General features: G+C 39.4%; 1 protein-coding gene across 1 annotated transcript in view; it reads left to right on the top strand.

Annotated features, from left to right (window-relative positions):
• The window catches only part of STX17 (syntaxin 17), a 60,909-nt gene that overhangs the window by 19,113 nt on the left and 21,525 nt on the right, over positions 1–20,271 (top strand). The window contains exons 2-3 of the mRNA XM_007950323.2: positions 4,035–4,100; positions 16,738–16,963. Coding sequence (XP_007948514.1) covers positions 4,035–4,100; positions 16,738–16,963 — 292 coding nt within the window. The remainder of the gene's footprint in view (positions 1–4,034; positions 4,101–16,737; positions 16,964–20,271) is intronic.

Here is a 20,271-nt window from a genome sequence, read left to right as displayed (position 1 = left end):
TTTGTGACTGACTTATTTCGCTCAGCATAATGTCCTCCAAGTTCATCCACGTTATGCGGTGTTTTGCAGATTCTACATTATTCTTTAGCGTAGCCTGCAGTGTTTTAAATATGCTTTCTTTTGTGGAAATTGGGTCAGTATTTGCTGGTCTCTGGGAGCCTTTTCAGTTCTCCACACCTCCTCAGAGATAAGCAGCGTGTTCTGTGGTCACAGTTCCAAGTGCTTCCCGTTCACCCAAATGTGATTCCGCTGGGCCAGTTGACTTGAGCTCATAGGAAGTTTTAGGCTTGTTCTTACTCTTTTTTGGTTTTCATTTTCTTCTTAATCATTTTTATCGTAGACTTTTCTATTTGGAAGATCATTTTTCTCAATAATGATGTAGATGGAAAAAATACGGGGTTGAATACTTCTCTTTCTCTCCTGGATCAATTAACAGCATCTACCCCACCATCCGTCACCTTTCAAACCTTGTGTATTGTTCAGATCCCCGCTCTCTGCCTCCCTGTGGAACATGCCCTGATTGATTTCATTCCCAGTCAGAAATAAACACACCACCTTCATACAGCTCTGTGCAGTAGATCTGAAGGTTCACAGACTCTGTATTCACCATTTTAATCATTGACGGGACAGCTGTAAATGCCTGTCATCTTTAGAGAATTCTAATAGTCAAATGGCAATTTTCTTTGTAGGGTTATTGTGCGGCTTGACATTACATAAAAAAAGTCTTGCATGCGAGACAATGGATTGCTGAAGTAAGTGAGCTGTTAAATTTTAGTGGCAGGTAGTATTTATAGTGATACAATTTTCGTAACAACAATAAACAATTGCTGTAATATAACTAGTGAATCATTAGTGCTCTCTAATTTAAATGTCTCTAATACTTGTTTTATGGGTTATTATTGGTAAATGAAAGTGATTATTGGTTAAAAAACCCAAAACTATTAGTTTAAATATTTATTTAATAATAGTGATCTGAAGCATAATGAAGGTGTTTGTAGATTTAAATTGGTAATGCTGTTCTAGTAAGTAAACAGGAATCGGTATGAAGTACAATATGGCACATTGCATTTAGCCCAGAGCACCAGTACTAAGAGAAATTAGTGAAAAGTTTACAGAGGCTAAGTGTCCTGGTCGTTTTGGTAACCATAGCAGATGACGGATGGAGGCTGAAGGGCCTAGATTCTAGTAGTCTAAAGAGAAGGCTCGTTCTGTTACCAGTCTAAAAATTTCAGAAGGGCTGTCATGTGGAAGAAGAGGATTGTTGTTGTTGTTGTTAGGGACCATTGAATTGGTTCTCACTCACGGCAGCCCTCTGTACAACAGAATGAAACACTGCCCGTATTGCACCATCCTCAAAATCGTTGCTGTGTTTGAGCCCATTGTTGCAGCCACTGTGTGAATCCATCTTGTTGATGGTCTTCCCTTTTTTTTTTTGCTGACTCTCTACTTTACCAAGCATGATATTTTTCTCCAGGGACTGGTCCCTCCTGATAACATGTCCAAATTATGTGAGGCAAAGTCCCGTATGCTCAGTTGTAAGGAGCATTCTGGCTGCACTTCTTTCAAAACAAATGGGTTCGTTCTTTGGCAGTCCATGGTATATTCATTATTCTTTGCCAACATCATAATTCAAATGCATCAACTCTTTTTCTGTCTTCCTTATTTATTGTCCAGCTTTCACATGCATATGAGATGATTAAAGATACCATGGTAATGGGTCAGGCACACTTTAGTCCTCAAAGTGACATCTTTTTTTTTTTTTTAACACTTTAAAGAGGTCAGCAGATTTGCTGAGCCAGTTGTGCAGATTTTGGTTTTCTTTATGTTGAGGTGTACTCCATACTGAAGACTGTAGTCTTTGATCTTCATCAATAAGTGCTTCAAGGCCTTTTACTTTCAGTAAGCAAGGTGTGTCATCTGCACATCACAGGTTGTTAATGAGTTTTCCTCCAGCCCTGAAGCCACGTTCTTTGTATAGTTCAGTTTCTTGGATTATTTGCTTAGTTTATAGATTGAATAAGTATGGTAGAAGATACAACCCTAATGTACACCTTTCCTGATTTGGAACATAGTATCCTCATGTTCTGTTTGAAGGCTGCCTCTTGCTTGTCTCTTGGTGGGTTCATTAGGAAAAAGATCAGACATCTCTCCAAGGGCAGAAGTGGGACCAATGGTCAGAAGTTATAGGAAGATGAATTTGACCTAGAACAAGGAAGAACTTTTTGACATCTGCTTATTAATGCAACAAATGCACGTTAGTTGTTGTTGTTATTTGCCGTCGAGTCGGCTCCGACTCATAGCGACCCCTCCTTGGGTTTCCGAGGCAGTATCACTACAGAAGTAGGATTGCCCAACCTTCCTTCCGAGGAGTGGCTGGTGGGTTTGAACCGCCGGCCTTCTGGTTAGCAGTCAAGTGCTTAGGCACTATGCTACCAGTAGTAGTGTTTAAATGGTTGCTAGCTGTCTTTTTCTGATGGTTTCTTGTTCTTTAATCACACCTTCAAATGCTTCATTTATGTCTTCAGTTATTTTAAATATGCATATATTTTAATCCTTTACCAATACTGTAATCTCAAGTTCAGTTTAGTTGCTGGGAATTCTTATTTCTTATTCATAGATTGTTTCTTCTGTGTTTTATAATTTTGGATTGTAAGCTCATATTTAGTGGGGCTATATTTGTGGGAACTATGTGTTGTGGGTAAGAGGTCCTGGGTGGAGCAAATGGTTTGTGCTTGACTAATTGACAGGTTGGTGGTTAAAAGGGTTAAGTTAAGGGTATGTTCCAATTTTGGATGGGATTTGGATTTGTTTCTGCTGTGTTCCCCAGGACTAATCTAGGCATAACTTTTCAAAATAACATTTTAGTTTAGGGGTTCCTGGATCTTACAAATGTTGTTGTTGTTGTTATGTGCCATCGAGTCGGGCCCCGACTCATAGCGACCCCTCCTTGGGTTTCCGAGGCAACATCTCGATGGAAGTAGATTGCCCAACCTTCCTTCCGAGGAGTGGCTGGTGGATTTGAACGGACAACCTTCTGGTTAGCAGTCAAGTGCCTTAGACACTATGCTACCAGAGCTCCTTGGGCATGTAAAATTAAACCCTAAACACAGGTAAGATAGATATAGTGTTAAGAATTCTCAGGAGAAAATTTATTTAATTTGACCAAGAACCTGGACCACGACAAAGTTTCTTATTGTCTCCCTATACTGATGGGTAAGGAGTTCTGGTGGCACTGTGGTTAAGTCACTGGGCTGCTAAACAAAAGGGCAGTGGTTCGAACCCACCAGCTGCTCTGTGGGAGAAAGACAAGGAAGGCAGTTAGCTTCCATGAAGATTTGCAGCCTTGGAAACCCTATGTGGGTCACTATGAGTCAAAATCGACTCAGTGGTAGTAGGTTTGGTTTTTTAGTTTTGTACTGATAGGTATTAGAAATGCAGTGGTCAGTGAAATAAACATAGTCCCTACCTTCTTAACGTTCAGATTTTAGTGAAGGGAGATGTGAAATAGTTACATGAATATACAATTATATATAATTGCTTGGTTCAGTTCTAGTTGAGTATTCTCTGGATTTGATTTACTTTTGTATATTTCCAATTAAATATGGTAGACTAGATGTATGAGTCTTAATATGACCTAAAAGAAAGACCAAATATCTAGTCTCTAGGTGCATCTTGAAATCTTATCTTATTATTCTCCAAGTTAGCTACCACTAGGAGCTCTGGTGGTGCAGTGCCTAAGGCATCTGACTGCTAACCAGAAGCCTGGCAGGTCAAGCCCACCAGTCACTCCTCGAAAGAAGACTGAGCAATCTACTTCCATAGAGATGTCACCTGGGAAACCCACAGAGGGGTTGCTATGAGTTGGAACCAACTTGACAGCAATGAGTTTGGTTTGGTTAGGTTTTAGCTACCACTCCTAAGTCCCTTTCTTCTTTAGCTGCTATGTTTTGGTTTGGTAGGTGAGTGGGAATTTTGTGGTAAATGGAAGTAATCACTTTAGTGATGAAGCATTCAATATTTTTTCTTTTGCGTAGTATCAGAGGTGCAGAATCTGGGACAAGTTGCATGATGAACACATCAATGCAGGACGAACGGTTCAGGTAAGGCTATGATGTTGTTTCGGGCTAATCACTATGAAAAACACAGCCTTCAGAAAGGTTTGCTGAAATAAAAGTGTAGCTGAACCCTTTCATATATATTTATAACTATTTTCTTAAGGTTGCATTTCTAGCATGTATTTTTAAGGTAATGATTCATATTTTCAAATTTTCCACCAGGAATGATATATCAACTTATACTTCACAATGAATGCATTTCCTAAAAACCTTACTGACAATACTAGTATTACTCACTTTTCAAAGTTTTGCTAATTGGTAGGTTAAAATAATGCTATTGTGTTGTTTTAATCTGGATTTTTTGTTGTTGTCATTGCTTTGAATGGTGAAAGGTTTTTTTCCATGTGCACATTGGATAGTAATATTTCTTTTGTGAATTGTGTGTCCTTGTCCCTCGCATATATTGTATTAGGCTGAGTATTTTGTAAGAGCTTCTATTTGAAAATATTGATCCTTATCTATAACGTGTTATAAATATTCTTTGTCAGTTGATTATTTTTTATTAATTTAAAAATAAATAGCTTTAAACCCAAGTACAATAGAAGGCTGATTGTGCCCTCCTCTTCTCTACGTCCAAGTCCTAATTAGAAGAAACTCTTGTGAATCCTTTTGGCCACTTTCCCCAGTAATCACCTCCTCATTCCCAGGGACCGCATGTTGACTGGCGTTTTTTGTTTCGTTGAATGTGGATGTTCTCTTTGCTTCTTGCTCTGAGAAGTAGACACTGAGCTTCCCACAGTGCTCTCCTGCCTCCCTTTCCCTATATAATGACATAGCTAATTCCAGGGTTTGCTTAAATTAGCAATCACCGTCTCATTATTTTGATCATAAAGATACTGCTTCCTGCTAAGCCAAATAGTGAAATATAGTATAGCTCTTTGTTTCTTCTAAGGTTAATAATTACCTCTTTTTTTTATTGCCTGGCTTTCTGTGTATTTGTTAATTTTTTTTTTAATACTCTACATCTCTGGCACATGGATCAATAATCTTTTTCATATTTATGTGTTCAAATAAATTGATTTTATTCTTGATCCTGAAGCCCTTCTTCCTCCAGTTCCGGTGTGTGGACTTGCTCCCAGTCTCCTTCACAGATGCTGATGGGGGATTTCCCTTAGCTGCTCTGGATCCACTTTCTCATGCACTCCATGTCCTCCTCATTCTTGCTTTCCTCCAGTGTTTTGTTGGAGTGCATCTCTTAGCACTGGCACTTTGCAGGTAAAGTTTTAAGTCATTGTACGTCTGAAAAATACCTCTCTTCTCCCCTCATATGTGATTGCTAGTTGCAGTAGGTATGGAATTCTAGTTGGAATTCTCTTTCCATTTGAAGGTTTTCTGGTTTCCTTAGGGGTGCTCTTAGAAAAGCTAGTGTCATCTGATTTCCCAGCCCTTGTATGTTGTTGTTCGGTGCCATCGAGTTGGTTCTGACTCACAGCAGCCCAGTGCACAACAGAAGGAAACTCTGCCTGGTCCTGCACCGTCCTCAGAATCACTATGCTTGAGTCCGTCATTGCAGCCACTGTGTCAGTCCGTTTCATGAGGGTCTGCTCCTTTTTCACTGACCCTCCACTTTAGCTGGCGTGATATCCTTTTCCACAGACTGGTCCCTTCTGACAACACGACCAAAGTATGAGAGACAAAGTGTGGTCACTTGCTTCTAAGGAGCATTGCAGCTACACTTCTCCAAGACAGGTTTCTTCATTCTTCTAGCAGTCCATGGTATATTCAGCATTCTTCACCAATACCACAGTTCAAATCCATCAATTCTTCTTCGGTCTTATTCGCTGTCCAGCTCTCACACGCATGGGAGGCTATTGAAAGTACCACGGCTTGGGTCAGGCATACTTTAGTCTTCAAAGTGACATCTTTGCCCTTTAAAGAGGTCTTTTGCAGCTGATTTGCCCAGTGTAAAATGTCATTGATTTCTTGACCGCTGCGTCCATGGTTTTTGATTGTGGATCCAAGGAAAATAAAATCCTTGACAACCTCACTCCTTTCTCCATTTGTCATGGTTTTGCTTATTGGTCAAGTTGTGAAGATTTTTGTTTCCTTTATGCTGAGGTATAATTCATACTTAAAGGCTGTGGTCTTTGATATTTGTGTAGGACTGTGTTTTTGTTCTTTGGGAGCTTTTGTAATCCTTTGTTTATCCCTGATGTTCTGAAATTTGATGATGGTGTGCATTGTGTTGGACCCTTTTAAACATAACAATACATATTCTTTGTTCTGGGAAATATTCTTAAATTATCTATTTTGTAGTTTATTTCTTTGTGTTTTCTCTTTGCTTTTTCTTTTTTTAATTGATTTTTTTTTTTTTTTTAATTGTGAGGATAAACAAACTATGGCTTATAGGCTAAATCTGCCCCATTTATTTCAATGTTGTCTTTGACTACTTTCACACTACAATGGCAAACTTGAGTGGTTGTGACAGACACCATATGGCCTGCAAAGCCTAAACTATTTACTGTCTAGCCCTTTACAAAAAAAGAAGTTTGCCAATTCCTGTTCTAGGGGATATTGGAATTCCTTGATTATCTAATTTCCTCTTCTTTTTTTTCTGGAAGTCTTCCCCGGCTTTATTTTCAAATTTTTTTAATTGAATTCTTTATTTCTGCTCTTGTATTATTTAATTTTCAACAACATTTTCTTGCTGTTTTCCTTTTTTCATAGCAGTTTCTCTGTGGATTGAAGCTCATCTTCTCTCCCTGAAGCACTGATAAGTTTATTGCTTGTCTCCTGCTGGTTTCACTTGAAGGTGCTTTGGAAAGCTGCAGTTTTCCTTGGGGGAACCTTCAAATAACAGTATCTGGAGGTGGTTTAGTTTAGTTTTCAAAAGAAGAACTTGCATTCCTCTCCGAGGGCAGGTAGATGCATCTCTTCCAGAGTTATAGAAGCAGGATAGGTGAAGGTCTGCTGGGCTTCCGTTTTCTGTCCAGACTTCCCATAAATCCCTATTTTTAGCCCTATGCCTGGTGTTTTAGAATCTGGAGCCTGTTTCTGCAAAGATGCATCTCAGGTCTTCTGCTGTACTGTGAGTGCATTGGGATCAAATGAGATGAAGGCAAGAGATCATTTACAAGGGGTTAGAGGGTTGTTTTTTTTTTTTTTGGAGAGGGCCAAAGTAGCCCTGGGAGCGTAGCGTATGAAAGCCTCAGCTGCTAACTGAAAGGTCAGGGGTTCGAATCCACCAGCTGCTCTGTGGGAGAAAGATGTGGCAGTCTGCTTGCATAAAGATTACAGGTAGGAAACCTTGTGGGGCAGTTTTGTACTCTGTCCTGTAGGGTAGATATGAGTCGGAATCTACTCGACGGCATCATTGTTACAGAGGTCCAGGCAATAGATGTTAGTAGTTCAGAGGTAGTAGAGATGGAGACAAATTGATTTGAGATTACGTGGCAATTTGTGTTATCTCCCTATAAATGTATTTACTGCTTGCTAATTCGATTATAGGGCTAAACACTAGGGACCATGTCTCTGCTATTTGTACATTGCACACTAGGCTTCAGTATTTATTAAATTATACTGACCATGTTAATGTCAACGAGATTATTATGAACTGTATTTCTTACCATGTTCACTGCTTAATATATCATTAAAAATCACTTATGATTTTCTCCAGACAATGATTATGATCAAAGTGTTTGTTTACTGATTTTTAAAAATATATATGTTTAAATTGTTGGCCTCCATCTGGTGCAAAAGGTCTAGGTGAGCCATTACAATAGTGAGGTTAAACTGTGGTTAGATGATGGTATGTATATATGTCTGCTCTGAATTTTGTGAATGGGCTGGTTCTTGCTCACTGGAATGGACTTGATAACAATAGTGAGTTTTTTGGTTTGCTACTTTGGGAAAGACTTATTTTTGTACAATTTCTTAAGCAACTACAGATTTTCGATGTTGGTCTTTTTACTAGATTTATGTAGTGAGAGCTGTTACCTGATTTTGTAATTTTGTCTTTAAGCTCTTCCATGTCTTTGTTTTTGTGAATTGCTTTTTTCCTTTTATCTTTTTAAATATGGCATCTGATAGATACAAAAGAATACATTAATATATAAGTAAGCTATGTAAGTAGCTATAAAGTATAAAGGAGCTCTGGTTGCATCGTGGTTAATGTATTTGGCTACTAACCAGGAGGTCGGCAGTTCCAACCTGCCAGCCGCTCTGTGGGAGAAGATGAGGCTTCCATAAAGACTTACAGCCTTGGAAGCCCAATGGGGCAGTTCTAGTCTGTCCTATAGAGTTGCTGTGAGTCAGAACTGACTCAATGGCAGTGGGTTTGGTTTGGTTTTGGTTATAAAGTGTAAATTATAAAATAGAATAATATAATTACTACCAGTGAACCTACCACAGAGATCAAAACTAGAACATTACCAGTACTTTATATTATCTAAGGAATTCTGGTGGTACAGTGCCTAAGGCATTTCACTGCTAACCAGAGCTTGGCAGTTCAAACCCACCAGCCACTCTGTGGAAGGAAGATGGGGCACTCTACTTCTGTAAAGATTTACCACCTTGAAAACCCAATGGAGGTCACTATGAGTGGATTCAACTTGATGGCAGTGGATTTTTTTTTTTATTATCTACTTTTGTGCTCCTCTTCATACCATCCCTTTGCAACCTTTAGAGGTAACCACTACTTTGATTTTTGGACTATCATTCTCTTTCCGTTTTAAAAGAATAGTTTTATCTAACGTATATGTGTCCTTTCTCGGAAGGAAGATGAGGCAATCTACTTCTGTAGTGATACTGCCTCGGAAACCCAAGGAGGGGTCTCTATGAGTCGGGTCCAACTCGATGGCACATAACAACAACAACATATGTGTCCTTTAACAATATATTGTTTCATTTTATTTGATTTGAGCTTCATAACAATGCCATTATTATCTGTGACGTCTGGTAGGACTCACTTTTTTTCACTTTACATTGTCTCTAAGACGCACTCATGCTGCTTGTAGCTGTAGCTTATTCATTTTGGCCTTAATGAGAAGCCTTAATGAGTACGCACCCCACAGCCTTTCTGGCTCTTTTTTCAGTTGGGAAATATTGCTATGAACTCGGGTGGGCAGAGAGTGAAGACTGCACTTCTTACCTGTATAGTAGGTGCTCATTGTTATTCTCTGACTTGTGCTTCTCTTGGTGGTCCAGTTAGTATTGCTTAAGCTATATATACCACTTTTGGTAGCTTTTATGTTGGAGAAATAAGTGTGAAGTCATTACACTGCCATCAATACCTTAGTGCTAGACTTAGGTAGTACAAAAATAGTCCATATTGGTTTTAATTAAATAGTTATGGCTCTGGAGCCCTTAATAATAAATTATATGATGTCTGAAATGTGTGTACTGTAAGCTGTTTAAATGTTTACCAGTGGACTTATGGTCTATGTTTGTAAAGAAATCAAATTAATTATTATGATACCAAGTGTTTTCTGCTGTACACAATTTGCTCTCAAAATTACATGTTGTAAAAACACATTAGGAATCCTTAAATCAATATTGAACAAAGGCAAATATATGCATAGCCACTCTTCTTTTAATCATTAAATACATAATTAGCCATGTTTTCAGAAATTTCAATTAACTCAGAATAATTACTTTTCACAGTTATTATCAGTATAGATAAGTATATATTTGAATATATCTTTTATTCTTTTGACAGAAATGTAGGGACAGTTCTGAGAGAAAGAAAAAAGTCATAACTAATTATTAAATTTTATTATGGAAAGAGAGAGTGAGCGAGTTTTTGTTTAAAAAAAAATCTGATATCCTTTCTTTTTTAAACTTACTTCACTGACTCTGGTAGCATAGCGGCTAAAAGCACTTGACTGCTAACCAGAAGGCTGGTGGTTCAAACCCACTAGCCACTCCTCGGAAGGAAGGTTGGGCAATCCTACTTCCGTAGTGATACTGCTTCGGAAACCCAAGGAGTGGTTGCTATGAGTCGGGGCCGACTTGACGGCACATAACAACAACAATCTAACTTGTGGACATTTCTGAAAATGTGCAGCATCTGGCATAATGTCTGCCTTCCTGACCTGATTATTAGAAGAATGGAAACATTTGAACATTTACTATATTCTTAGGAGATCTGGTGGTGTAGTCGTTTAAGCATTCAGTTACTAACCAAATAGGTTAGCAGTTCGAAACCACTATCTGCTCTGCAAGAGAAAGATGCGACAGCCTACTTCTGTAAAGATATACAGCCTTGGAAACCCCATGAGTCAGTTCTGCTCTGCTCTGTAGGGTCCTTTGAGTTAGAATCAACTTGATGGCAGTGGGTTTAGTTTTGGTTAGACACGGGGGACATAGCTGTGAACAAAACAGAAGGAAATCTTAGTACTCATAGAAGTTATATTCTGGGAGTGGTAAATGGAGAGAGAAGAGATGATTTGTTTTTATGTAAAGAAATATGTAATATGTTAGATGGTTGCAAGTGCAGTGAAGAAAAGAAGATTAAGGAGAACAGAGTCACAGAATACGATGAGTGTTCTTTTCTGTAGGATGGTTGTGGAGGAGCTGATAAGATGACATCTGAGCAGGGACCTGAAGGAAGTAAGAGCACCAATCACGGGGAATAGAGTTTTCTTAGCAGAGGGGAAATCAAATGCAAAGACTCTGAGGCAGGAGGATGCCCAGCTTAATCAAGGAATATCAGGAAGTCATTGTGGCTGGTGTGAACCAGGAGATTGTTAGGAGATGAGATCAGAAATCAGGTAGGTCAAATCACAGAAGGCCTGGCAGATTGTGGTGAATTATAGTTAAAGCCAAATGTTTAAACAGTCAAAAGCAATTAAATATTAAGGAAGAAAGTCTTACGTGCTGCTGGGGTCACTTCCATCTCCGATGATTTTCACTACTTGGTGTAGATCGGTGTCTCCGTCTGGTGTCATTTCCCTTTCGCTTTCATGACTTCCTTTAACATTTCTTAGGATGTGCTGCTGCTGATGAATTCTTTCAGCTTTTGCGTCTCTGAAAATAGGTTTGTTTTGTTTCTTATTTTAAAGGAAATTTTTGCTGGGTATACAATTCTCCACCGACTTCTTTTCCTTTCAGGATGTCATTTCAGGGTGTCGTTCCACTGTCATCTCGCTTGCGTTGTTTCTGATGCGAAATCTACTTCATTCTCATCTTTGTTTCTCTGTGTGTAATGGGTTGTTTTTTTAGTACTTTGATGATTATGTGCCTTAGTGGGGTTTTTGTTTTCATGTTTCATGTTTCTTGAGGTTTGTTGATCTTCTTAGATCTCTGAGTTTATAGTTTGCACCAGTATGGAAATTTCTTTATCATTATTTTTTCAAGCATTCTCCCTTCTAATGTATCCTTCAAGGACTCTAACTCTATGCGTGTTAGGCTGTTTGAAGTTATCTCATAGCTCACTGGTGCCCTTTTAAAATATTTGGATTCTTTTTTCTATGTTTTTCATTTTTGGATAGTTTTTGTTGACATGGCTTTATCTTCATAGATCTTTTTATCAACAATGTTTAATCTACTTTTAACCTGTTGTGTTTTTCATCTCACATATTTTATTGTAGTTTTCATCTCCAGTATTTCATTTTTGTATCTTTTTATATCTTTTGTGTCTCTACTTAACTTTTTGAGCATATGGGATATAATTACAATAACTTTTAACATTCTTCTCTGCTAATTCTATATTAATTCTGGTTCAGTTTTGATTGATTGATTATTCTCCTTATTAAACTCATCGTGTTTTCTTGTTTCTTTGTATGCCTAGTGATCTTTGATTGGGTGATCTTTACCTTGTTGGGTGCTGGATATTTTTATGTTCCTATAATATGCTTGAGATTTGTCTGGAATGTAGTTAAAGTACTTGGAAATGGTTCCGTACTTTGAGTTCTTACTTTTATGGTTTATTAGCCTCATGCGGAACAGTGCTCCGTCTGGATCTAATTATTCCCCACTATGGAGGCAAAATATTTGAGTACTTTGCCCATTGCTCCATGAAGTAAAACTTTTGCAGTTTACCTTGTGGGAGCAGGTACTGCTCTAAGCTCTGAGTGAGTGCTGACAGCATTCCTCTGATCTTTTCAGTGTTCTTCCTCCAGGCTTGGATAATTTCCTGGAACACGTGCTCTGAGAGTCCTCTGCTAAATGCCGGAGGGTGACCCCTCTGCTGCCTTCACAGTTTTCTCTGGTTCTTCAGTACTCTTTTCTGCAAACTCTCCTTGCCTTGAACAGAAGCAGAAGTCCATCTATTACTGTGGTTCTCTTTTTCAGTTTTAAAAATACTGTTTCCAGTGAAAGTTTACACAGCAGACTAAATTCCCATTCAATTTCTGTTCACATTGTTCGGTGACATTGGTTATTACTGTGTTTCAAAACTGCAGTAGAATAGACTTAACAACTTTATTCTTTGGGATAAGAAAACATTAGCATTAAAAAGTTTGTGATTCAATGTTGAAATTAAGTGAAGGAGTTAGGAATTGTTACTACTGTAATAGCCCATTTAAGGGTATTACCTTGGCTTTCAGGAACCTGATTTGCCTAGCCTCTTCTCCAGCATGTGGGGGTTGTTGTGAACAGATTTCGGAGTCTTACTTTAGAAATATTGATTCAGTAGATTTCGGACCTCATTCAGAAAGCCTGCGTGCAGAGGGAGGAGAGATTCCACAGTAGGTACCGTTAGAGGGCAAACAGTCTTCTGTTATAGGAGCGATGCAGGAACTTCCTTCTTGCATGTTGGCAGTGAAATACTCGTGAGCTGACGAATCACGATTTAGGAACCTGAACCTCAGCTCTGAGCTGCGTAGGTACCGTAGAGCCTCAGTACAATTGAAGACTCAGACCTACACGATTGAGTCCAAGCCCATCAGTTGTAACCCATGCCATTATTTTGTGTTCCCCTACAAAGCGTAGTGCCTAAGGCACTTGACTGCTAACCAGAAGGCTGGCGTTCAAACCCACTAGCCACTCTCGGAAGGAAGGTTGGGCAATCTACTTCCGTAGTGATACTGCCTCTGAAACCCAAGGAGGGGTCGCTGTGAGTCGGAGCCCACTCCACGGCACATAACAACAACAACAACAAGGAAAAATTGCGGCCAATTATCTGTGACGCAGTGTTTTCTTATCAGCTATTTTGAGATGCATCTCAATTTCAGAGATGTTAAAATGTGGAAAAAATACCAGGTCCTACAGTTGATGAAATGTATTTGGAAGCTTTGTGCCCTGCCTCTCAGATTTTTCCCAGGTAGCATAGTGCCTACGGCACTTGACTGCTAACCAGAAGGCTGGCGGTTCAAACCCATCAGCCACTCCTCAGAAGGAAGGTTGGGCAGTCACTTCTGTAGAGATACTGCCTGGGAATCCCAAGGAGGGGTCGCTATGAGTCGGATCCGAGTCAACAGCGCAAAACAACAACAGCAATTCTATTTCAGATACTCCGTTTGCCCCTTATCTTTCAGGCACAGCTCAAATTGCACCTCCTTCCTGAAGCATCTATCTAGAACCTTACAGTGAGATATGTTTCAGCTCTCCTTTGAGGATGTTTCTTATGCCCCTTTCTATTTTTAATATTTCTCCTTAATATTTGTACAGAATCAGAATAGGAGCTAAGTCGCTGTGTGTTCTCTGCGCCATCTGTTAGCATCATGCCATCTGCCCCAAGCAGGAGGCCTGCACCTTCTTTCTTGTTCTTTTTGCTCCACATGTGTTTTTTAAAAATCTTTTTTATTGTTGTTAACATTTTCACCAGCCTCCGCGCATTCTGGATCCTTACTTTTCTTACAGGATTCTCCTTGTTTCACAGCACTATCGAGGGTTCATCCCTCGCCACATGCCTTCCTTTGCATCTTTTTTTTCTTTTAAGAGTCTCTTCACATTCTGCGCTTCGCATCACACACCTTCCACAACTGGGGTGGGGGGCGGGCTTTTTAGGTGCCTCTTCCTTCTTCTTTCTTATCAGACTAACTTGTTTTTATATTGTCAGAATTTCACTTTTTAGAAACTACATCTCTTTTAAGAAGTTCTTTCTATCACGATATGATTTCTGCTATGGCATCCTACAGCTCTATTCTCTAAACTTGCTAAAATCCATTTCCCTGAAGTGGCACAATTTCCGTTACCTTTTTGTAACCGTTATGGTCCAGATGGCGTGCTCTCTTTCTCTTGGGGTTTTATAGACTGTATTTTCAGCTTCTGTACCAAGTGCCCCTTTACATATGTCCTGTTGTGTGCTGCCTTTGCTGTTCCTGCTTCATGTTGTTTCTTTCTTCATGTGCTTGATTCTCTTTGATGGGGGCTGGACATTACATTTGAAAAATTATTCATAGAAGTTATTTGCAGCTAGGAATGATGTTATCTTCCTTCAGAGATGATTTTTGTTTGCTTTTTTTAAACCCCGGGTACACTTGCTTTCCACATTTGTCTTTATACAGTTTTAGGACTTGAAATTTTTATGAGCTACCAAAAAGACTGGAGGCCAAGCCAGTTCATGCAAGGACAGGTTATTTCAGGGTCACCTGTTTCCCTAGGGTGCAGGCCTTTAAGATCCCAGCCCAAAGCACCATGGTCCTCTTGCTTAGCCCTGGCATCCACTTCCCACCCTGAGCGTTGTGAGGCTGTCAAACACACATGCTTTCAAACACTTCCAAAGCAGCTGTGACCCGAGTTTACAACTCACCTCTCTGGGTTTTTGCATTGATATCTCTGAGAACATTTTAGGAGAAAATAATTTAACATACTATGTAAGTAGAGCTCTATAATTAAAGAGAAATCAGGCTCAGATCACTTTTGCAAATTAGTTCTATTTAATCTTCAAAGAATAGTTGGTTACGATGTTTTTCAAATTATCGACCACTGAAAAAGATGAGAAGCTCCCCGGTTTATGTAATAAAGCCAGTACAACCTGGTAAAGATGGTATAGATACACACACATATACGCGTGCTAATATTGTAAATCAGATACTAGCAAAACACATCCAGCAGTGTGTTTTTAAAAATATTATAATATTGATAAGTGAGAGTTATACCAGGAATATAAGGGTGTCTCAATATCATGAAATCTGTACATAATTCACGATGTTAACAAATGAAAGGAATAATTAACATTATGCCAATAAGTATTTCTTTAAGTAAGAAAAGGCATTTGCTAAGAGTCTCACTGCTTGGAAAGTGCAGAGGATAGCAAGGGGAAGGTAATGTGTAGGCCTGGCAGTGGGGAGGGGGTGGCTTTTCAGACACTGGGGGTGTGTGAATGTTACAGCCTTTCTTGGGGGAAAAAACCCTGATACTATAGCTATTGCAGTAAAAAATACATGTGTCTTTGAGCCATTCCCACTCCTGGGATTAATTCCTATACAAAATAGTAATTTCATAATTTGTCATAATTTAAAATTGGAAACAACATGAATGTTGATCACTGGAGGAATTACTGAATAAATGATCCTGTATCCATACTGGAATATGATGCAACTGTTGATTTGGTGGGATGCTGTGTTAGGCTGGGTTCTCTAGAGAAGCAAGACCAGTAAAGCTTATGTATACAAAGAGAGAGAAATTTATCTTAGGAAAATGCCTCACACACTTATGGAAGCTGGCAAGTCCCAAGTTCCTGGGTCAAACGTCAAGTTGGAGGCTTTTCCTGACTCACGTAGCTGCAGGGGCTGATGTGCTCAAGGGTGGCAGGCAGTATACCAGCTGTTGACTCCGATGGATGGCAAATCCAAGATCACCAGGCCGAGTGGTGGGTTGTTCACTCACGGACAGTTGTAGGCGGCACAACAGGATCCAGATCCACAGAAGAGTCTGTCTTTTTCCCAGGATCTCCTTATATATAGTGGAAGCAGGCCACACCCGAGGAAAGCTCCTTTTCAGTAGATTGGCTGCTCAGAACGTATACATCTGCCCTCATCATGGGAATAATCACATCACAACTGTTTAAACCGTTCAGTCGTGGCCCGGCCACGTTGACACAGTCCCACTACCCCAGATGCCTGTGCTGATACTATTAAATCGGGATGCAGGGTGACAGAGTATAGATTATTTTAAGTAGCGTACTCCATTCTTTGCAGAAGGGAAGTCTGTATGTGTTAAATTTTGCATGAGTAATGAGAAATGCATGACACCATTGGTCTAAGAAGGAGATGGGATTGGGGAAGTGGGGAAATCGTAAGATTTTGTTATATTTTTCTGTAATACTTGATTTATTATGGAGAGTATTTGTTACCTTCATAACAGTCACATTTAATGAAGGAAAAATGCTAAGTAAATTCAAGGTATAAGGATGTGGGTTCTTAAGAATCTTGATTTGGACAGAAACAGGAAAATAGGAAACATATAGTGCCTTCTATTGTGGCAAACGCTCGTAAGCATTTCTGTTCACAACCATTATCACAAATTACCTCTGAATATAAAGAGACTTTATACTAAGAAGGAGCTCTGGTGGTGTAGTGCCTAAGGCACTTGACTGCTAACCAGAAGGCTGAAGGTTCAAACCTGCCAGCCGCTCCTCAGAAGGAAGGTTGGGCAGTCTACTTCCATAGTGATACTACCTCAGAAACCCAAGGGGGGTCGCTGTGAGTCGGATCTGACTCGACAGGAGTGAGTTTGGTGTTTTTTGGTTTTATACTAATAGATGGTGCAATAATGATTTTTTTTTTCCCTTTTATAGCAACTCCGCTCCAATATCCGAGAAATGGAGAAGCTTTGTTTGAAAGTCCGCAAGGATGACCTAGGACTTCTGAAGAGAATGATAGACCCAGTGAAAGAAGAAGCGTCGGCAGCAACAGCAGAATTTCTCCAGCTCCATCTGGAATCTGTAGAAGACCTCAGAAAACAACTCAGTGATGAAGAAGCTTTATTGCAGCCTTCTTTGACCCGATCCATGACAGTGGGTGGTACGTATTGTACCAAGTCGTCTTCTTTTTTTCTTTTTAAATAATTTATTTACTTGTTGTTGTTGAGAATATACACAGGAGAACAACACCAGTTCAACAGTTTTTCTCTTTTGTTGTGATTTCGGTGAAAGTGTACAGAGCAAATCCGTTTTCCACTTAACAGGTCATACACATTTTGTTTCACAACATTGATTACAGTCCCCACAATGTAACAGCTCTCTTCCCACTTCCTCCCTGTGGTTACCTTTGTCCTGTGTCCTTCTTTTCTCTGCATTCCTGCCCTCTGAGCTGTCTGCCTGTGCAGAAGCTGCCCTTCTGATCTCCTATGGTTGCTTGTTCTAAGGTGTGTACCTACCTGGTGTAATTGTTCACCTTGTAGGCTGGACTGTTGTGTGGTTGGAAGTCATGGGAGTGAGTCAAATTCCAGGCCCAAAGGATAACTAGAGGCCATAGTCTTGGAGGTTTCACCAGTCTCTGTCACACCAGTAATCCTGTTTTTTTTTTTTTTTATGATTTTGAGTTTTTTTTCCACATTTTTCTCCCACTCTATCCAGGATCTTCCATTTTGATCCCTTTTTGAGTGGTTGGCAGTGGTCGCTGGGCACCATCTAGTTCTTCTGGTCTCGGCCATGTAGGCCAAGGTTTACATGGTCCACTAGTCCCTTGGATTAATTGTTTCTGTGAGTCTTTGATTCTCTTCACTCTTCTTTGCTCTGGACGAAGAGAGACCCATAGTTGGATCTTAGATGACTGTTCTCCAGGTTTTAATATCCCAATTGGTACTCACCAAAGTAGGAGATAGAACAGTGTTTTTGTGTAGTATGTTATGCCAGTTTACTTCTCTTGTGACCATGGTCCCAAGCCCTTGGGCCTAGTGACTCACTCCCTCAACGTGTTTGGCTGTGGCTAAGAAGTTAGCATAATTTTGCCCCCTGTTAGTTCTATTATATATATGGATATTCTTATAGCACGTACAGATATGTATGTAGAAGTACTGTCTGCCAACCTTATATATGGTCATGGGAGTATCCCCTTTTGCCTATTCATAGGCATTTTGATGCCTACTCATTTGATCATTTTGCCTGTCTACCTATCCACCCATGGATTAATGTTTGTTATGACTGATAATGTAGAATTATGTATGTAAAAGTATTTACCTTTGTTGTTTGTTCCTCTTGGGCACCTCTTTGCATTTTCCTTTTCCTCAGTGTTATTGTGCTGATCACTAGCTTTGGTATATTGCCTGTCCCTTCACCCAAATCAGTACTTGTCCCTTATCCGTCTAGCAGTTTTCCCTCCCTTGTTTCCTGTCCCTGATACCCACCAAAGAGAGTTTCCTTCCGTGTGTAAAACTGTCCTTGACTTTTTACAATAGTGGACTCATGCAATACCTGTCCTTCTGTGACTGACTTACTTATCTCAGCATAATGTCCATCAGGTTCATCCATGTTAAGGTGCTTTGTAAATTCTTTTGCAGATTCTACATTATTCTTCAGTGTTGCATAGTATTCCATTATGTATATGTACCACTGTTTGTTTATCCATTCCTCTGTTGTTGGGCAGTTGTTTCCATCTCTCTGCTATTGTGAATAGTGCTGTGATGAACATGGGTGTGCATCGATCTATTTGTGTCCTGGTGCTCGTGTCTTTAGAATATATACCTGGTAATGAGATTGCTGGATCAAATGGTATTTCTGCTTCCAACTTTTAAAGGAAGAAATCACCATACCATTCAATTTCCACAGTGGTTGTATCATTTTGCAGTCCTACCAGCAGTGTGTGAGAGTCACAATGTCTCCACATCCTCACCAGCATTTGTTATTTTCTGTCTTGTTGAAGTTTGCTATTATTGCTGGGGTGAGATGGTATCTCATTGTTTTGATTTGCATCTCTCTAATGGCTAATGATAGTGAACATTTTTTCATGGATTTATTGACTTCCTGAATATCTTTTTTGGTGAAGTGACTGTTCATGTCTGCTCATTTTTTAATTGGTTTGTTTGTCTTTTTAATGTTGAGATATTGATGTTTTCTATAAATTTTAGAGATAAATCCTTTGCCAAATATGTCATTGCTGAATGATTTTTCCCAATCTGTAGGTTCTCTTTTTACTCTTTTGGAGAAGTCTTTTGATGTACGTAATAATTTAATTTTTAGAAGGTCCCAATCATCTAATTTATTTTCTGCTGTTTGTGCATTTGGGTTATGCTTGGTAGTCTTATTTATGCCATAAATTAGGGTCCCTAAGTTGGCCCCTATTTTTTATTTGATCAATATTAGAGTTTTAGGTTTCACATTTAAGTCTTTGATCCATCTGGAGTTAGTTTTTGTGTATGGTGTGAGGTTTGGATCTTGTTTCATTTTTCTGTAAATGGATATCCAGTTTTGCCAGCATCATTTGTTAAAGAGACTATCTCTTCCCCATTGAATGGATTTCAGCCCTTTGTCAAAGATCAGCTGACCACAGGTAGATGGATCTATTTCTGGGTTCTCAGTTCTGTTTTACTGGTCTCTATGTCTTTTGTTGTACCAATACCAGGCTGTTTTGACTGCTGTGGTTTTGAGATCTGGGAGTGTGAAACCTCCTACTTTGTTGTTCTTTTTCACTAGTGCTTTGCTTATCCGAGGTCTCTTTCCTTTTCATAGAAAATTAGTGATTGGTTTTTCCACGTCTTTAAAGAATGTTGATGGAATCTGGATCAGGATTGCGTTGCATGTATAGCTTGCTTAGGAAATAATTTTTGGCAATGATATATCTAACAAGGTACTAAAATTTCTAAAAATTATTGTTTAGCTTTAAGAAAACTTTAGGGAATATTTTTGGCTTAAGGTTTAAAGATTATCTCAGAACAGTAATTTCATGGGTTCATTCAGCCTTCATAGCTCCAGAAAGTTTGGATTCCATGGGAATTTGAAATTCTCTTTTGCATTTTCTCCCTTTTCTCAAAACATTCAGTAATGGTATCCAAGGCACCATCCAATTCTTCTGGTCTCTCATATCAAAAGAGGTGGTTGTTCATGGAGGCAATTAACCACAGGTTCCATTTCTTCTTCCTGTTCCTGACTCCCCTTCTTCTGTTGCTCCAGTCAAACAGAGAGCAATTATACCTTGGATGGCCACTTGGAAGCTTTTACGGTCCGAGGCACTGCACAGTGACCTAGGAGGTAGAACAGAAGCACTGTTCTTGATCATCATAATACAGTTAATTCTAGCTCATCTTCCTGTATTGCAGGTTATGTACAGGACTCTAGGGAGCATCTGCTATTCCAATTCCATTTGATTGAAGCTCTGGACTCTGAGTGTGTCTG

This window comes from Orycteropus afer, unplaced genomic scaffold (assembly GCF_000298275.1).
Source record: "Orycteropus afer afer isolate SDZICR_OR568_19922 unplaced genomic scaffold, OryAfe1.0 scaffold00267, whole genome shotgun sequence".
In the NCBI taxonomy this organism is placed as follows: domain Eukaryota; kingdom Metazoa; phylum Chordata; class Mammalia; order Tubulidentata; family Orycteropodidae; genus Orycteropus; species Orycteropus afer.
The sequence above is the reverse complement of the archived record's forward strand: the minus strand, read 5'-3'. Positions and strand labels throughout refer to the sequence as shown.